The sequence below is a fragment of the Ascidia mentula genome, chromosome 9 (genome assembly GCF_947561715.1).
Source record: "Ascidia mentula chromosome 9, kaAscMent1.1, whole genome shotgun sequence".
Lineage (NCBI taxonomy): Eukaryota > Metazoa > Chordata > Ascidiacea > Phlebobranchia > Ascidiidae > Ascidia > Ascidia mentula.
Window position 1 is genome coordinate 4,560,171 of NC_138574.1, and position 16,290 is coordinate 4,576,460.

The 16,290-nt window shown below is 39.2% G+C and overlaps 3 protein-coding genes across 3 annotated transcripts; 1 reads left to right on the top strand and 2 right to left on the bottom strand.

Moving 5' to 3' along the window:
• Window positions 1-211: 211 nt before the first annotated feature.
• On the bottom strand, window positions 212-880 carry LOC145913907 (uncharacterized). Its single transcript, XM_083001676.1, has one exon. It carries the CDS (start codon window positions 878-880, stop codon window positions 212-214), a length of 669 nt encoding a protein of 222 aa, XP_082857802.1.
• Window positions 881-5,103: 4,223 nt separating this feature from the next.
• On the bottom strand, window positions 5,104-9,501 carry LOC145912997 (4-galactosyl-N-acetylglucosaminide 3-alpha-L-fucosyltransferase FUT6-like). The gene is made up of 8 exons (XM_083000498.1): window positions 9,422-9,501; window positions 9,093-9,164; window positions 8,357-8,555; window positions 7,451-7,636; window positions 7,258-7,339; window positions 6,436-6,617; window positions 5,981-6,223; window positions 5,104-5,346 (listed from the first exon to the last, which is right to left on the bottom strand). Exons 2-8 carry the CDS (start codon window positions 9,157-9,159, stop codon window positions 5,130-5,132), a joined length of 1,176 nt encoding a protein of 391 aa, XP_082856624.1. The 5' UTR covers window positions 9,160-9,164; window positions 9,422-9,501; the 3' UTR covers window positions 5,104-5,129.
• A 5,357-nt stretch (window positions 9,502-14,858) lies between these two features.
• On the top strand, window positions 14,859-16,265 carry LOC145913908 (uncharacterized). The gene is made up of 3 exons (XM_083001677.1): window positions 14,859-14,928; window positions 15,048-15,561; window positions 16,046-16,265. Exons 1-3 carry the CDS (start codon window positions 14,859-14,861, stop codon window positions 16,263-16,265), a joined length of 804 nt encoding a protein of 267 aa, XP_082857803.1.
• The last annotated feature ends 25 nt before the right edge of the window (window positions 16,266-16,290 follow it).

The window sequence follows — 16,290 nt, forward strand, 5'->3', positions numbered from 1 at the left end:
GCAAATTAAGCGAGATTAGACGTGAGCCGTACGTCCGAATACGGCTGCCATTCGCAGCCACAAGGGTTTTGCCGGGCCTGTTCGTGTGGCGCTCAAAGCGAGTCGGTGGAAAAACACTGATTTCTCCCCCCGTGTCGACAAGAAAATTACGCCCAGATATGCGGTCCATTAAAAAAAAAGAGGCTGCTCGTTTTGCCGGCCGTCGCAGCCGCTAAAGACGGTCGGCTTGCTCGTTTCCCCGAAACGCACATGAAGGACAACACTGACGTGCGTTTTTACCGAAACGACGGTGGTAAAAGCATAATGTTTGAGCGTTTCTTACTTGTTGTGGTGTAGTAGTACTGAACTTCGAGCGTCGCACCTTTAATACCGCGTATTCCTCGTCTTTTCTACTAGCCAAGAGCAGAGCATCCGCCTGTTGCGCTAAAACGCGAGCACAAGGAAAATCCTTTCCAGCCAAACCCGTGCGTACGGCAGCGGGCATCTTCTCCAGGAACAATTCTTTGAACAAAAAACAAGGTTCCTCACTCCCAAGCAACGCCAGCATTTCGTCCATTAGGGCAGTTGGCAGCCGGTCACCTAAAGTTGGCATGTGGAGTAAGTGTTGAGCTCTTTGTGACGGTGTTAAAGTAAAAGTAGTCAGCAATCGCTTCTTAATTGCTGCATACTTGTCTTCATGCGGCGGTTGTTCAAGTAAATCAATCAAACGACTTGCTGTGTTCTGATCGAGAGCTGACACAACGTAAAAGTACTTGGTTTCGTCAGCTGTCACTTTCTTCAAAGCAAATTGAGCTTCCGCTTGCTGGAACCAAACACGTGGCTGCGACATCCAAAATGTGGGGAGTTTAATAGCCACAGCGTTTTGATCACTACCATCCATCTTAACTTGAAATTTATGTCAAGAAATATACGTTTCTGACTCGTCGGGGTCACCACTAAAGCGTTACACAGCTTTATTCCGTTGCAAAGTCAAGAATGACTCAACGAGTCAACGCAACAGCAGCAAAAGAGAAACGCGGCGAAAAAGGCAATTAATCCGCTTCGCTAAAATGCGGTAATGTGCGCGCTACAGTAGGAGCTTTTTTATCAGCGAAATTTAGACTTGTAAAGCCAGTAATGTACCTCAGACAGCTAAAGAGCTAGGGCTGTCATGCTTTGTGTATTAGGTCGGTTAATGATGTCACTTTTGATTTTTATATTTCCATGACTTTAATAATTTTCCAAAGACAAATAAACTGTGATAAAGCCTCTTTGCGTAACAGGTGAAAAGTAGAATTTAATGAACGTAATTGTGCCGGAAGGTCAGTCCAAAAAATACATTATGCCTCAACAGCAACAACCTGCTCAAAGCAACTTGGAAATATTCTGCATGACCTTTGTTCCAACAGAATATCGAGTCTTTCCAAGTTGCCTTGATTGAGTATTTGTTTGGGGAGGGCGTCAGAGGGATTGCGCTTATACATGACTTGACTCGAATGCTGTTAAACTTACGACTGGAACGACTCTGGTAATGTTGATTTTAGCTCCCTTTTCGGGCACACAGCGGTAGGCTATACGAAATCGGTACACATTGTTATCGATCTATGCAAAGCGAGTTGTGGTCCGCTATTTATTTTTTACATCAAACAGTCTTCATTCTTGTCAACACGATCCATGCCCATTAACTGAGGTTTCTGTTTTCGATTTTATGAAGCTTGTGCATCATTAAAACACAAATGATATTTGTTATAACATACTTGCTCAAGGAATTTAAAGGATAAGGGTAAATGAATTTTAAAACGTAAGGAGGATATATTGATCCACTTCAAGCATTGTGGACGTTCATGACCACACAGTTAAAGGTTCGGTAATCGCCCGTGAAAGGATGGAATTGCAGGGTACTAGGCTTCCCTGACAATTTGACGCGATGATGCTAGCGCAATGAGTATTAACGCAATGAGTATTAATGAAGGTCGGCTTACCTATTGGCAAGTTGCCATTGTATTGTCTGTTCACCTGTGCTCTCGGCTGAGATGCGGGCAGGCAGAATAATCCGAATTATAGTTTATTAATCGAATCGAAATCAGAATTAGTCTTGTTCAAAATAGCATAGCATAGCATAGCATAGCATAGCATAGCATAGCATAGCATAGCATAGCATAGCATAGCATAGCATAGCATAGCATAGCATAGCATAGCATAGCATAGCATAGCATAGCATAGCATAGCATAGCATAGCATAGCATAGCATAGCATAGCATAGCATAGCATAGCATAGCATAGCATAGCATAGCATAGCATAGCATAGCATAGCATAGCATAGCATAGCATAGCATAGCATAGCATAGCATAGCATAGCATAGCATAGCATAGCATAGCATAGCATAGCATAGCATAGCATAGCATAGCATAGCATAGCATAGCATAGCATAGCATAGCATAGCATAGCATAGCATAGCATAGCATAGCATAGCATAGCATAGCATAGCATAGCATAGCATAGCATAGCATAGCATAGCATAGCATAGCATAGCATAGCATAGCATAGCATAGCATAGCATAGCATAGCATAGCATAGCATAGCATAGCATAGCATAGCATAGCATAGCATAGCATAGCATAGCATAGCATAGCATAGCATAGCATAGCATAGCATAGCATAGCATAGCATAGCATAGCATAGCATAGCATAGCATAGCATAGCATAGCATAGCATAGCATAGCATAGCATAGCATAGCATAGCATAGCATAGCATAGCATAGCATAGCATAGCATAGCATAGCATAGCATAGCATAGCATAGCATAGCATAGCATAGCATAGCATAGCATAGCATAGCATAGCATAGCATAGCATAGCATAGCATAGCATAGCATAGCATAGCATAGCATAGCATAGCATAGCATAGCATAGCATAGCATAGCATAGCATAGCATAGCATAGCATAGCATAGCATAGCATAGCATAGCATAGCATAGCATAGCATAGCATAGCATAGCATAGCATAGCATAGCATAGCATAGCATAGCATAATGATTCGGGACACACCGGGCCATTTTAAAGTAGGTATATTGTAGTCAAAGGTGGGTAGGCGCACAATTTGCCTGAGCACATAGTTCGCTTTTTTTGCTACCAGGCATTGTATGAACTGTTCTTCTTGCATAAAGTTACGAGATTTTGATTCATTTGCACGAACCAGACCTTACTGGTCGACATGCGCAACTAATCGTGTTTGTTTCGTGAAATATTTTTGTCTTGCATAAATTCTGACGACAACGTATGATTCCGTGCGTTGTTGTTTAACTTTTGATGAAGTTGATTTGGTCGAAGCAACTGCTTGAAGCCTTTTCAGATAGTAAAGTATTTTAGCGCCTTTCATAACTAATATTAATTGTGACAAAGAGTTCCACACCACAGTGCAGAGTAAGATTTTAGGGCTAAAATTACACAATACACTAACTATAGGTGCGTGTGACACGTATCTTTGATATACTAGAACTCCCAAATATCAATCAAAATACAGGTAATATTTACACGTCGAGATGAAGATGATTGGGTGAAAAGTTCACAAGCGCAACTGAGAGCTTATAAGGACGATATTTTCTCAGCTTTCTCGTGGTTTTGTCACCAACTGGGTGGAGCTTCTTTAGATTCATGTCTCACTTCAGTAAGAATTTTTAAAAATGTATGCCTTTATTAAACAAAGTGGACTTAAAATTGTGTGTCCCTGTGTTTTAGTCACCGTAATCTATGGATATGGCCCAACAACACCATTCTCGTGGCGATTTAGCAACATAAATGGTTTGGTGAAATTTCGTGAGCACAATTTGTATGTTTTGACGGTAAGATTTTGTCAAATGTGTATGTTTTTGACGATAAATTTTGTCAAATTTTTACTGTTTGTATTGATCCAAATATTTATATCCTAGAAGGCACCAAAAGAGCAACTGCTCACATATGACGTGAAAGATGGTTGGGAACCATTATGCAAATTTCTTGGCAAGGATGTTCCGAATCAACCATTTCCCAGAATGAATGTCGGTGGATCTATTGTTAAGGAACGAATAAAATCAGATCCAACATTTGAACGCATGAAATATGAATCACTTATTTCTATCTCTATTATAATCCTTGCACTTTCAGTGTTGCTATATTACTTCCTGTAGTTTTTACCCGAGTTGATGAAAAAGTTTGAACAATTTTTAAAGTGAACTGTTGGGAATATTACTTATTTCCATCTCTGTTATATTTCTTGCCAATGCTGCGTTGTTACTTTATTTTCTTTAAATTGTAACAAGAGAAATTTTGCAACAAATTTAAAAGCTACAAAAAACAAATCATCTATTTTATTTACGTGCTTATATCATACTATGATACTTGTTGCCAAGCTCGAATAAAACACAGCATACAGGCTATGGTGAAACGCCGTTCTTTTTGCTGCTTTACAAATTTTACGAGATTTACGAATTTACAAACAAAAGAAGTTTTACGAATTTACTTAAAGATATCTTCATTCATTTAGGTTTGGCTTTTTTCATCGATCCGACTTGCTAGGAAAAAGTGGGTGATCCAACTAGGCTGCAATGGCTGCGCTGCGAAACATGTAAACCTAATGATTGCGATAAAATAGCTGTGATCGCCAAGTAAGGTCCTGCGCAGTGGGGCGATCCTGCCAATTATGAGATTGCATGAAACATTACTGCGCTGTCCAAATTATTAATCAACGTTCCTATTTAATAGAAGCAGGATACGATACCTGTAATGGCAATGTGACAGTACATCATGCCTGAAACAAATCTGTGACGTAATCACCGACCTAATGTCTGATAACTTTTTCCTAACATGCTGATATGTCTTCTATTTTCTCATGTTAGTACGTGCACAATGCCAAGATCAGTTGGATTTCCATCTAATATGGTCACAATACGCACTGTTGTCTTAATTTACATTTCAATATTTTAATGCGATGTTTATATTCACACCAATCTCTTCTGTAAATTTTTTATTAAAAATTTGTTTACGTAAAAATGAAGAGAATTTATTATGGGCATAGTTGGAACGGTTTCCGTCCAATGGAACTTGACTCAATCTGTGCAACAATTTCATTGAACAAAAAAGGTGGGCACCCCGCCTGATGGGGTATATAGGCGTCATGTGTAGCAATCTGGGGATTCTTTGCCATAAAAATGTTCAGCAAGATTTTCGATCACTTTTGATTTCCCCAAATGTTCTTTGTCGTAAAGTTTCCTACATAGATGACAATGTGCACTGACTTGGTAGCCCAGCGCTTCGTCAGAAACTACGTCGCGTTTATCTGCGGGCTCCCGGATGCTTAATAATGGATAAAAATCCGGTTCTTTCCACCATCTGCAAAAAAATACATTAATTCATTTTAGGTGTTGCATATTTAGAAATTCTCGTTTTTTTGTGAACTAAGCCATATTGTTATCTTGTCAATTATCAGCAGTTTTCTATAGTGTGCTGTTGCGCTGATTGAGAAAACGAGAAAACCTTCAAAAGAAGCTCTTCTTCCCACATTTCAATGGGTTGCGGTTAGTAGAATACAAGCCTAACATGTCAGTCTTTATCAGTAAGTACCAAATAATAGGTAATTTAGGAACACAAATCACGGGTTTACTCATAATTCTGAGAATAACAGTATGGGCCAGTCTTTTTATTCTCAGAACTAGGTAATATGTTTATGAAGTAATTTGTGATAGGTACGCATTTGTGTTGAGCCATCAGACCACCATTGCAGTGACCTCATAGACCAGAACGGTTTAAACTTTTAGCATATTGTATGACGCGTGGTGTGAACTTTTGCCGGGTAATAAAGTTTCATGGAAAGCTTTTGCGTGAAGTCGCAGGCTGATTTAATTAAACAACACAATTACACAGCCGCGAGCCACTTGAAAAACTGCCCCTGTCTTAACGAATCAAACTTGATTCTGACGATAAGTCGCCACTTTCTGTTACGGAAAAACACGACGGTAATTTTTACCTAAAAAAGCTTTTATATTCAGTGTCATTCCTTTCCACTTGTTTCAAATACTCCGCCAGTCGTTTTGGATCGTAATCGAAATCCTCTGCGTGTATGAAGGAGTTTGGTGGAGCCAGACGGGCCACGTCGGCCTTTTTTGGGCCCCAAACTACTGGCACGCATCCAACGTACAGAGAGTTGATCCACAATTTCTCGGTGACGTAATCGTTGCATCCTTTACCGTTTTCGAAAGCCAAAAAGAATCTAAACAAAATAGCATTTTTTAAATTAAGTCAATAGGCTCTTGTTTTTTGTTGCTTCTAGAATACTAGGGACGCCGTATAGGCGAAATATATATATTCAAACAAGCAATATCTTGGTTGGATGATTAAGTAGCAATCTAGGCCAGTCTTAGGAATCACTTTTATGATATAATGTTTAAAGTCCTCAGTACCTTTGGAACAAGGTACACTTACTTGTAAGCCCGCAGTGTTTGATGGAAAACCGCGTTACTTCCGGGTAGCGGTTTGCCGTTGCATGACCCAAACATATCTACGTCATATGCAGACTGCAGCTCTTTGCCAAATTTCATTCTCTCCTGGGCGCCTTTAGTGGCCCCGCAATCACTCACCACCATCACTGCAGATTTCGTTTTGTTCTGCGCAGAAAGTGCGAACATTTGCATTAACGTACCCTCGTATGGACATGTAACTTACGATAACAATAATTAAAAGAATAAGTTGCAGCATCATATCATGTCTGATCTAACATTGAAAAAATGAGTATCTTAAGTGTAACAAAGCGGAACAATAAAGATAAATATGGGAAAGCAACAAAGACGTTCATATTTTGGTGCATTCTTGTAATTGTCTTTATAGTGACCTGGTGCTTACCCTTGATTATTCCAGTATGTGTATATTTTGTGTGACGTATATATTTCAGCTTGTTACTTATTGTGTAAGTCGTTTAAATCGCGATATTTGCGTTACTCGATAAAACAGATTTCTTGCTATGTGCGTCACCGAAACTCTAAGTATCCAAATAAAATTGTAACTTCTTTCTTATTACGGTGAACTGATTCCGGAAATCATTCCTTAATTTTGCGTCACAACGATTTACCACCACTTGTCATAGGCTATTATGGCAACCTGTATAACCTATATTGAAATACGTCAGTTTCCTTAAAACATAAATACATTTCGCTATTACGCATTATACGCAGTGTCTTTTTATGAATTGCTTTTTTATGGATTTTCACGTCTCTCTAAATATGGTTTCTAATACTGCAAACTTCCAACCTTTCGTAGCATTTCGTAAACAGCTTGAAATTGTTCGTCCTTTAATCCGGGTGAAATCATTTTGTTGACAGCTTCATCCCCTCTGCAGAGTAAGCAAATAATATCATGCTTTAATGAGTAAAGATGCCTTTAAATTTACATTTTTCAGAGCCCGACAAAAAAGGTGGAGATGATGTAAAAAAATGTTTGAAACCTTCCCATCCGACGGAGCAGCCAATCGCGAGCCGTGTGTGGTATAAGGGTAGCAAGTACGTCAGAATCACTTTTGTAATGCATCGTCCAGTTAAAGTAACCGTTAAATTCCGTCAGTGATTTGTGGTAATTGTTGCGCACGGTCCAAGGGCTCTCCTCGCACCACCATACGTACACCTTCCCATTTCTTAGCAAAATACAATGATGTTTAAATGGTAGAAGTTTAGTATTTTTTTTTCAATTTTTAAGGGTCAAAAAACAACGTTTAGGAATTGGATTTGCCACATGATGACGTCATAACGTTTTTGAAATGATAGAATTCTAGGAAATTTTCTACTCTACAACATTGCTATGGAAAAAATAAAGGATTTACACCTGTTAAAGTGTGGGGAACTCGCGAAAGCTAGTGTACTTTTTGTAATACAAAAGTCAGTCTTTTAAAAAAGAGTGCCTAATCGAAGAATTTAGTTCGTATACATATAAAGACTGATACGGCACGTTTAATAATTTGATGAGAAAGTTTTCCGTGTTTTCTTGACGCTTCAACCCGTTGCACGTGGCGGGTTTTGTGTTGTGCCATCAGACCACCATTGCATTGACCTCATACACCAGAGGGGTTTAAACTTTTAGGATATTGTATGACGCGTGGTGTGAAGTTTTACCGGGTAATAAAGTTTCAACTACCGGCACGCAACTCAACACGACAAACTGCGCCTATACTTGCTGCTACCAAAACAAATACTTAGTGACACATTTCAGATATATTATTTTCAATTTCTTAAATTTACACAAAAAAATAATTTTCAGGTTTGTGGTTTTGTCTATTTGTCCACTACAAGTAGTACATGAATATCGTATGCAAGACGAAGTTGCTATTCAACCGCCTGAACAAAACGTTGCTGGTTACCTTAAGTGTGTAGCAGGGTCTGGCAATGACGCGGTGTCGGTTGCTTTCATAAAGAATACAACGGCATCGCTCTGATTGTACAAACTCCTATCTTTGGTGATTACACACCCACCACCGCATATGGCGGTTTCCGGCAACGTCCATTTGATTTCAGCGTAAGGTGGAACCCATAAGAGAATCACTGGTTTGGGATGAGGAGCTGTAAACAAACGGTTGCAATGCACTGATCAAACTGTCACGAAAAAATGAGGTTAATTTAAACTTTTATTTTTGAAGCGAAAATAGAGAAATGGTGTCCTTAAATCATTGAAGCTGGTGACTGACAATGGTCTTGACGGGTAAATAGCCAGACAGGGATGAGCTGCTCTGATATGATTTGTCAAAACACTGTGCACAACTGTCTGCAGCTCACTGTACATTATCGGCTCATGTGTTGTTTAATATTTCCATAACTTTTTCTGTTTTGTTTGTTGGACCATGCATCGCCCAAAGTTTTCAACGGAACCTACGTTTTCAAAGTTGATTTGGGCCACTGCTTACAAATACGAGAACCCGTGTCTTGGAACCCAATAAACCACAAAAAAATTGTACAAAAAGCCCGAAAAACAAATATGAACATGTAAATAACAAACGTTTTATATATATTTGCTTGTTGCATGTTTCGCTATCTGTTGCCGGTTAACTGTAAAGCAAAAACCTATGAAAGCTTTCCATGGAAAAAAAGTTGCAACTTTACCGTTTGTTATGACGATTGCTGTCGATGTGGAAGGAATAGTTTTTTCTCTTTCCTCAGTGATGGCCATTTTACCTGTACAAATTTCAGCAACAAGTTGGTACATTTTACATAAACGCCCTCGGTATGTTTTTGCTTAAAATACGAAACGAATTAAGAGGTGAAAGGTGTATGAAACATTCTGTGGAAAACAAGCAAAGCATTCATTCATTGTTTATGATTAAAAAACACGAAAGGTTTTTCTTGAAAATTATGTTCAATAAACGCACAAGCAATACATACTCATCACCACACTGGGACAGCCTTACTGACAATTACCCTATGGTACTCACCTATTTTCTGACGAAAGGTCGTCGGAAAGTCTTGATGGAAATAATGTACAAATGCAATGTATAGCAGAACTGGTATAACACATAACAAACACAGCACACGAAGCCGGGAATGCAACAATCTCATACTGCCGAGATGCAACAATGTTACTGCCCTAAATACATGGGCTGATAACCTTTAAAATATAACATAGCTTTAAATCAGTAAAACCAGCTTTTATAAAAAACGGGATTGTGCTCAGATAGCCTGACTGCGTTTACATGTCAACAACTTGTGGTAAAAATTTTAACTGCACATTTTACAGATGCGACAAAAATATGTAAACTAAAACTCCTATCACTCTTTATAATGCTGCTACTGTCAGAAATATACCTTACGGTTTAAGGTAGTAAGATGTGAAGTTTAATCCTTTGTTTGCAAATGGTCGACAGTGTAACCAAGCGGACTTTACTGTTTATGCTGCAGTGGGTTGTCGTAAACAAGGTACGTCTGCCGTTTGTAAACATGTGATTCACTTTCATAACCGATGACATCACTATCTCCTCAATTTCGTGTACCCTAAACTTAATCATCGCATTACGTAAAAACATGGGGCGTTTAAAAACACACTGCGTTTACATTTTATTGTGCTTTCAAATAAATGGGAAACACTCGTATGCGCATTCGCATAACGATTAAAAACTAACGGATGCGATACTGTTACCGTTTACCCATATTGTTTGAGAAATACTGCTTAAAAGCCATAACAACAGTTTTTGCACGGGAAATTCCTCGATATTTGAGACATCATTGTGTTTTGTCGAACGCCGACTGACAGAAAAAAAACAATTGTAACCGAATTTTAGCACGCATTGAAGTTTGCTGCTATGTGTTTAATTGTTTAGTTTGAATCATACTGATATTTAGCTTTAGATTCAAACTACTGCGATTTGTAAATGAACGACACACAGCAGTTGGTTCTTACTGAACTATACATTATTGCCACCTCGCTCTTTTGCAAGGAAACAACTGAGGAAGACCTACCCTACATTAATTCGTGACCAAAAATCCAATTGTGTATAAGCTGCAGACAGATGGCAACTGTTTCGACCTAAAAGGTCTCATGAGTGCAGCTGGCAACCTTACGGGGAAAACAAGATGTAAACACTACGGTCAAGCAAGCTCAACCAATAGTGCCAATTTTGTTGTGGGAATAATGCAGACATCACAGCATGTGCTGTATACACGTCTAAGGACTTGTGTTTAATAATTACTGCGTTGCGACCGCACCATACTATAAATTTTCGTTTTATAGGTTCATGCATATAGTTCCCGAATAGTTAGACACAACTTCCTTTTGATGTAACACAATCATAAGCGTAATAAGGCAAAGAATCCGGTCTAGAACTTTACACTAAACTTATTTTCAGCAGCGTTGGAACCATAGGTACAATTATTTGTAAGCCCGCAGTGTTTGATTTGCTGTTGCATGATTCAAACATATCTACGTCATATGCGGACTGCAAAGACACAACTTCTTTTTGATTTAACACTATCATAAGCGTAATAGGGCGAGAAACCTAGGCGCAGGGCAAACTACTTGGGGTGCCAAGGGTTGCGGTCCCCGGTTTAGAATTTGACACTAAAATTATTTTTTAATCATTGGCCTGTTCTACAACAATAGTTTGACAACAACAAAAATTGTATGAGGACCAATTTTTGTGCTTTGTCTAAACATAAATGCTCAAACCTGTCAAGCTTATGGGCAGTTTGGGTGTATCCTAACCAATACCCACTTAGCAGCTATGGTAGTTTACAAGCGCCCACACACTCTCGCTTGTATGCTCACCAAGTATAGAGGCATCGCTCATTGTGACGATCAAAACCCGCACAAAACAGGACTGCACCAGCCTTGCGGCCATTGCGCCCTCTGTGGGAATTTCGGCAACCACACATAATGGTTGTAAGTACCAACCAGTTATTAACACCCAGTGGGCCAATTCCACTCCGTCAGACATTGACATGTCGAAAATATGGCATTTATATAGCTACCTGCCTTTTATGTGGTGACCAATACGTTGGCCAAACGAAAAACAAGTTTTCCACTCGATGGAACGGACATCGAGCCGTTTGGAAAACGGGAAAAGACAACGGAAATACCGACCGAGCTGCGTTGCTCCACCACTACCACGCACAACACAAGCAGTACCGACATGTTGACATGGCAAAATGCTTCAAAGTCGTCTTCGTAGAACAGCCCCCAGTGCATTTATTGGATATATGTGAAGACAAATGGTTTCACAAAATCAAGGCAAAAATTAACATCAACCCCTTATATTGCCTAATACAATGTAAGTGTCGGTTTTGTTTTTGTTTTTACTTTCGCTTACCGTTGAAGTGTCCACCAACTGTGTTGTCATTGTGACAAGCTTATCAATGACGTAGAGTCAGATCACCGCCGACATTTTTTACCGCCATCGTTTGCAGCTTGTTGCGTTCTCCCCTTTTTTCTTTTCTTTTATGTTTTATCGAGCGTCCCTACAAACAAGCCAAAGCCGACAGTTCAGTCGCACCTTACCTAATCGTGAAATCTGATTGTCAGTTTGTAAGGTACTTTTACATTTGCATTACTGTTGGTTAACTCCGTTGTTGTGTTGTTTTTTAGCGATACTGATGATGCCTGCACAGACAGGCGAAATATATATGTCGTTAAAACTTGAAACAGACAGACGACTTGGGATTATTTATCATTTTCTGCACTTAGCAGCTAATTTCAATTGATACAGGTTATCTAAGAGTGGGCGTGGAAACAGATGGGCACTAGAAGCAGTTAAACCAAGGTCAGCACGCAATAAAATATGTGCATTGCGCGCCATAATGTACCTTTACCCGTTACAATTGTTTCACTTCACGAGACAACGCTCATATCCAAGTTCACGGAACGCTGCGCTAACGACTTTAACTACGAGCTCGTCCCAGACACGACAATTGACACAACATAAAATATCATTGTACCAAGCAGGTGAAATGATGGTAAAATAATTAAGTAAGGAAAAAGTTGCGTAAAAGAAACGTGAATAAACCAATACAATCTTGTGAGGTGTAGTAGGTGATCGCAACTTTTACGCTACTAAATTGTCAACCTACATTTGTATATATTGAACTTTGGATTACCTGGTTGCTTGGCCTGTACTTCTGACTACCTTTGACTTATCAGTAAGATTGTAGTCAAATGCGTTTTGTAACTTGACGTTTTACCGCCGTTAGTGCAACTCCCTGTAATAGTAGATATTCATAATTGTTACGCGTAAAGCAAATAACTCGGCTGTCACTTTTTCCTGCCAAGTTGGAGCGAGATATGCAAAATCAAGCTCCCGGTTTGAACTTTAAATGTGAACTTATTTGTAATTACACGCTCGTATGTTTAACTACACAGCAATTTAAATGCAAACTGAGAGCATTTTGTTCGCCTGTTTGGGTAATACCAATTTAAAGTCGGTGTTCAGTAAATAATTGGCAATGGTGGAGATCCATGTAAATAATTGGGATAACAATCATGAAATAAAGAAATAAACTGCGCTCGTTTTTCCGTTTCTCTTTGTTTCGTAAGTGCGTAATTGCCAAAAACCGACAACAAACATACATTGAGGAATTATTCGCCATAAGTCGGGAGCATTGCGGCGCGAAAAGGGCATAACAAGGAAATAAATAAAGAACATTCCTTTTTTCGACCTCTTTGCCTTCAAAACTATAATTTGACCCCTTTGTTCTGTTACGAACAATTCACCTCACAATAAAATAACACTTTCCCCGCTAAAACTAAGCACTTTAACTAAGACATTATTCGGCTGCCTGTTTCATAATGATAGACTGCACTAGACCTGCAGTGGCGACTTCCTTTACAGAGAATGAAGCTATGAGCGATAGATTTTGTACCCACCTATCAAATTATTGGGGAGGACAATCTCCTGCTTCCGCCCCTGCGACCTCCCCCTATTATGATGACCATTTAAAGTTATGACCCTTGTTTACACGAACTGTTCTGAGTTATGGCTTCCGATGGCAAATGTTTTGACAACAAACCAGCATTCCGCATAATGGACTGTTTTAGCATAAAACCCGTCAACAAGATGTTTTGATATACATAGTGCACGATAGTTGAAATGCTAATTAAGGTAAAACGCATTGCCAAGCGAATGGGCAATTCACTGCCCAAACGTAAAAATCGTTTTAACTGCGCCAGGGCTACTAAACATTTGATTTCGCCAACTTACGCTCACTGGGGAATAGATCAACTTCAGTTCGATTCTTTACCGGTTCTATTCTTTATTGTGTGGAGTTATTTGCGAGATTGTTTGGCAAACATCTGACTAACGACGGGTTATTTCTCTCCTAATACAAACCAGATAAACAAAATGTTCACATTCCTTCTTACACACATAATTTCATATTTAAACCAAATCATCAATATATTTAAGTGCAAAATTAATTCCTAGGACTGGCCTAGATCTATGCCTTTTATAAACATTTCTATATATTTAGGTGAAGTCCAATCCAACAAATTACATTCTGACATTTCTGGCAAAAGAGCGCTGATAAGTTTGAGTCTAAAACGCTGCACTGAAGCGTATGGTTTTTGCGGAGACAGTTGATTTGAGCGGTTTCCACGATTTATATACAAATACGAAACAATAGCTTTAAGTACAGCCTTTGAAGAAATGAATGTATCAAATAACAACTCCGTATCCTGCCTTGGGAGGGGATACGTGTGTGTATAACATAGAAAATACATTTCATGCATCGTTTACAAAGCAAATTCACTGTAAAACTTTTGTTTTCTGTTGATTGCCTTCACATATAAACCTCTATTTTGAGAAAAACTTTTTAACTAAGACTGGAAGTGATATCTGGACCTCATGGTTTCTAAAAGGCCAGACTATATTAACCTTTCGTGTGTACAGAAAGACCAACGAGACGCTAGACGACAACACTTTTTTTCCAGTCGACAAAACTTTGAACGCACATAACCCTGCCGTATCTTAATAGATTTCGATGATATTTGCACAAGTTGCATGAAATGGCATGTTGTTTCAGAAAATATTAAAAAATTTAAAAAATTCCAACGATTTTTGAAACGAATGTTAATGTACATTGTTATAAATCGGTCATAACTACTTTTATTGAACCGCAGCCACGACTATTTATACACTGTTAAAAACTACATTAAAAACCCTTACCAACAATACCAAATTTGTATAATTATTGCATCGGAATGTACGCCTACTGATCGAATATTATTCATAACCGTCATTCATAACCGTCAAATTCATAACACTTTTCGTTATTAAGTCTTTTCCCGGGTTCATCAGAATTAATTTTAAACATATATAACATATTCTTACCTATCCCAAAATAGAAGCATGTATCTGTACTCCACAAGTTTCTTATTTTGTCAGAGCTATGGGCTCCCCGATAGCGCCTCTAATGGCTGACGTCTTTATGAACTATCTAGTTGACACAGCCTTGGCCCGTACCAAATTACACCTCAAGCCCAACGTCCTTCTCAGGTATGTTGACGATCTGTTTTTATCATTTTCCGATGAGCCCAAACTTAACTCTTTTTTAAAAAGCTTAATCACGTACACACAGGAATTAAGTTTACCCAAACCATAGAAACTAACTACTCCATTTCATTTCTTGATGTTCGCATTTCCAAGAAAGGTAACCTTGTCCAAACAACGACCTTCAAAAAACCAACACACACTGGGCTCTATCTAAACTGGCTCAGCTTCACCCCTCTTCACTACAAGTACAACATTGTCAATGCCTTGCTACACCGTGCATATAACATATGCAGCTCATTCCAACTCGTGCACGAGGAATTTCAGGCAATAAAGACCACCCTGCGATCCAATGGCTACCCTATGGCTTTTCTGGACCGCTGTGTTTATACTTTCCTACAGAAGCGTCACACCCAAACCCAGGTTAAAGAGACCACAAAGCAACCCCAGCAACACCTGCTTATACGACTTCCTTATCTCGGCCTTGCTTTGAACCATCTATCAAAGGAAATTCGCACGTGCGTCACCCAGCTCACACAAGGCAACACACAACTGCGTTTCTTCTTTGATAGCACCAAGCTTGGCACCTTATTTCCTCTAAAGTAGGGATGCACCGAAAGTTCGGTTTGCCGAATTTATTCGGCCGAAACTAAGGTTTTCGCAATTATTCGGTTTCGGCCGAATATTTCTGCAAAATTCGGCCGAAACCGAAACTTTTTTACTGCATATAACGCTGATACGCAAAGTTTAAAAAGGTTAAAATCATTGTTTAAACTGTACGAATATGTTCCTTTCATTTGTTGACTTTCACAGAAATAACAAAAAATCAACTTTAAGCAGTTGGTACAGAAGACGAGGTTATTCTTCAAGCGCCAATAAATGGCTGTATGATAGGATCAGATCTAATCCAGCACATGATTTGTTTAAATTTATTGCGTTTAAAAGAGATGGATACCAAAATTAGTTTCGGTTTATTCGGCCGAATTAATTCGGCAACTTTTGCCGAATATTCGGTTTCGGCCGAATATAAAAATAGCTGTTTCGGTGCATCACTACTCTAAAGGACCGGGAACCAACGCTAACAAGATCCAACGTTGTCTACCACGTCACGTGCTCCTGCGGTTCGTCATATATCGGCCAGACAAGACGCAACCTCATCACGAGACTCAAAGAGCATATGACGAGCCCGTCGTCGGAGGTTTGTCAACATCTTGTGTCAAATCCATCACACAGGATCGACTTTAATAACCCAACCATCCTTGGACAGATTGAAAGAAAGCGGCGCTTATCTTTTTTGGAAACATGATGTTTTTGTTGCTGCCAGGCATATT

Coding starts and splice junctions, on each gene's coding strand:
- LOC145913907 (XM_083001676.1), bottom strand. CDS start 880: ATGGATGGTAGTGATCAAAACGCTGTGGCTATTAAACTCCCCACATTT.
- LOC145912997 (XM_083000498.1), bottom strand. CDS start 9,159: ATGGCCATCACTGAGGAAAGAGAAAAAACTATTCCTTCCACATCGACA. Junction 8,556..9,092: donor AGCAATCGTCATAACAAACG/GTAAAGTTGCAA, acceptor GTTTGTTTACAG/CTCCTCATCCCAAACCAGTG. Junction 5,347..5,980: donor GAATATAAAAGCTTTTTTAG/GTAAAAATTACC, acceptor ATTTTTTTGCAG/ATGGTGGAAAGAACCGGATT.
- LOC145913908 (XM_083001677.1), top strand. CDS start 14,859: ATGGGCTCCCCGATAGCGCCTCTAATGGCTGACGTCTTTATGAACTAT. Junction 14,929..15,047: donor AGTTGACACAGCCTTGGCCC/GTACCAAATTAC, acceptor ACGTACACACAG/GAATTAAGTTTACCCAAACC. Junction 15,562..16,045: donor GGCACCTTATTTCCTCTAAA/GTAGGGATGCAC, acceptor AACGCTAACAAG/ATCCAACGTTGTCTACCACG.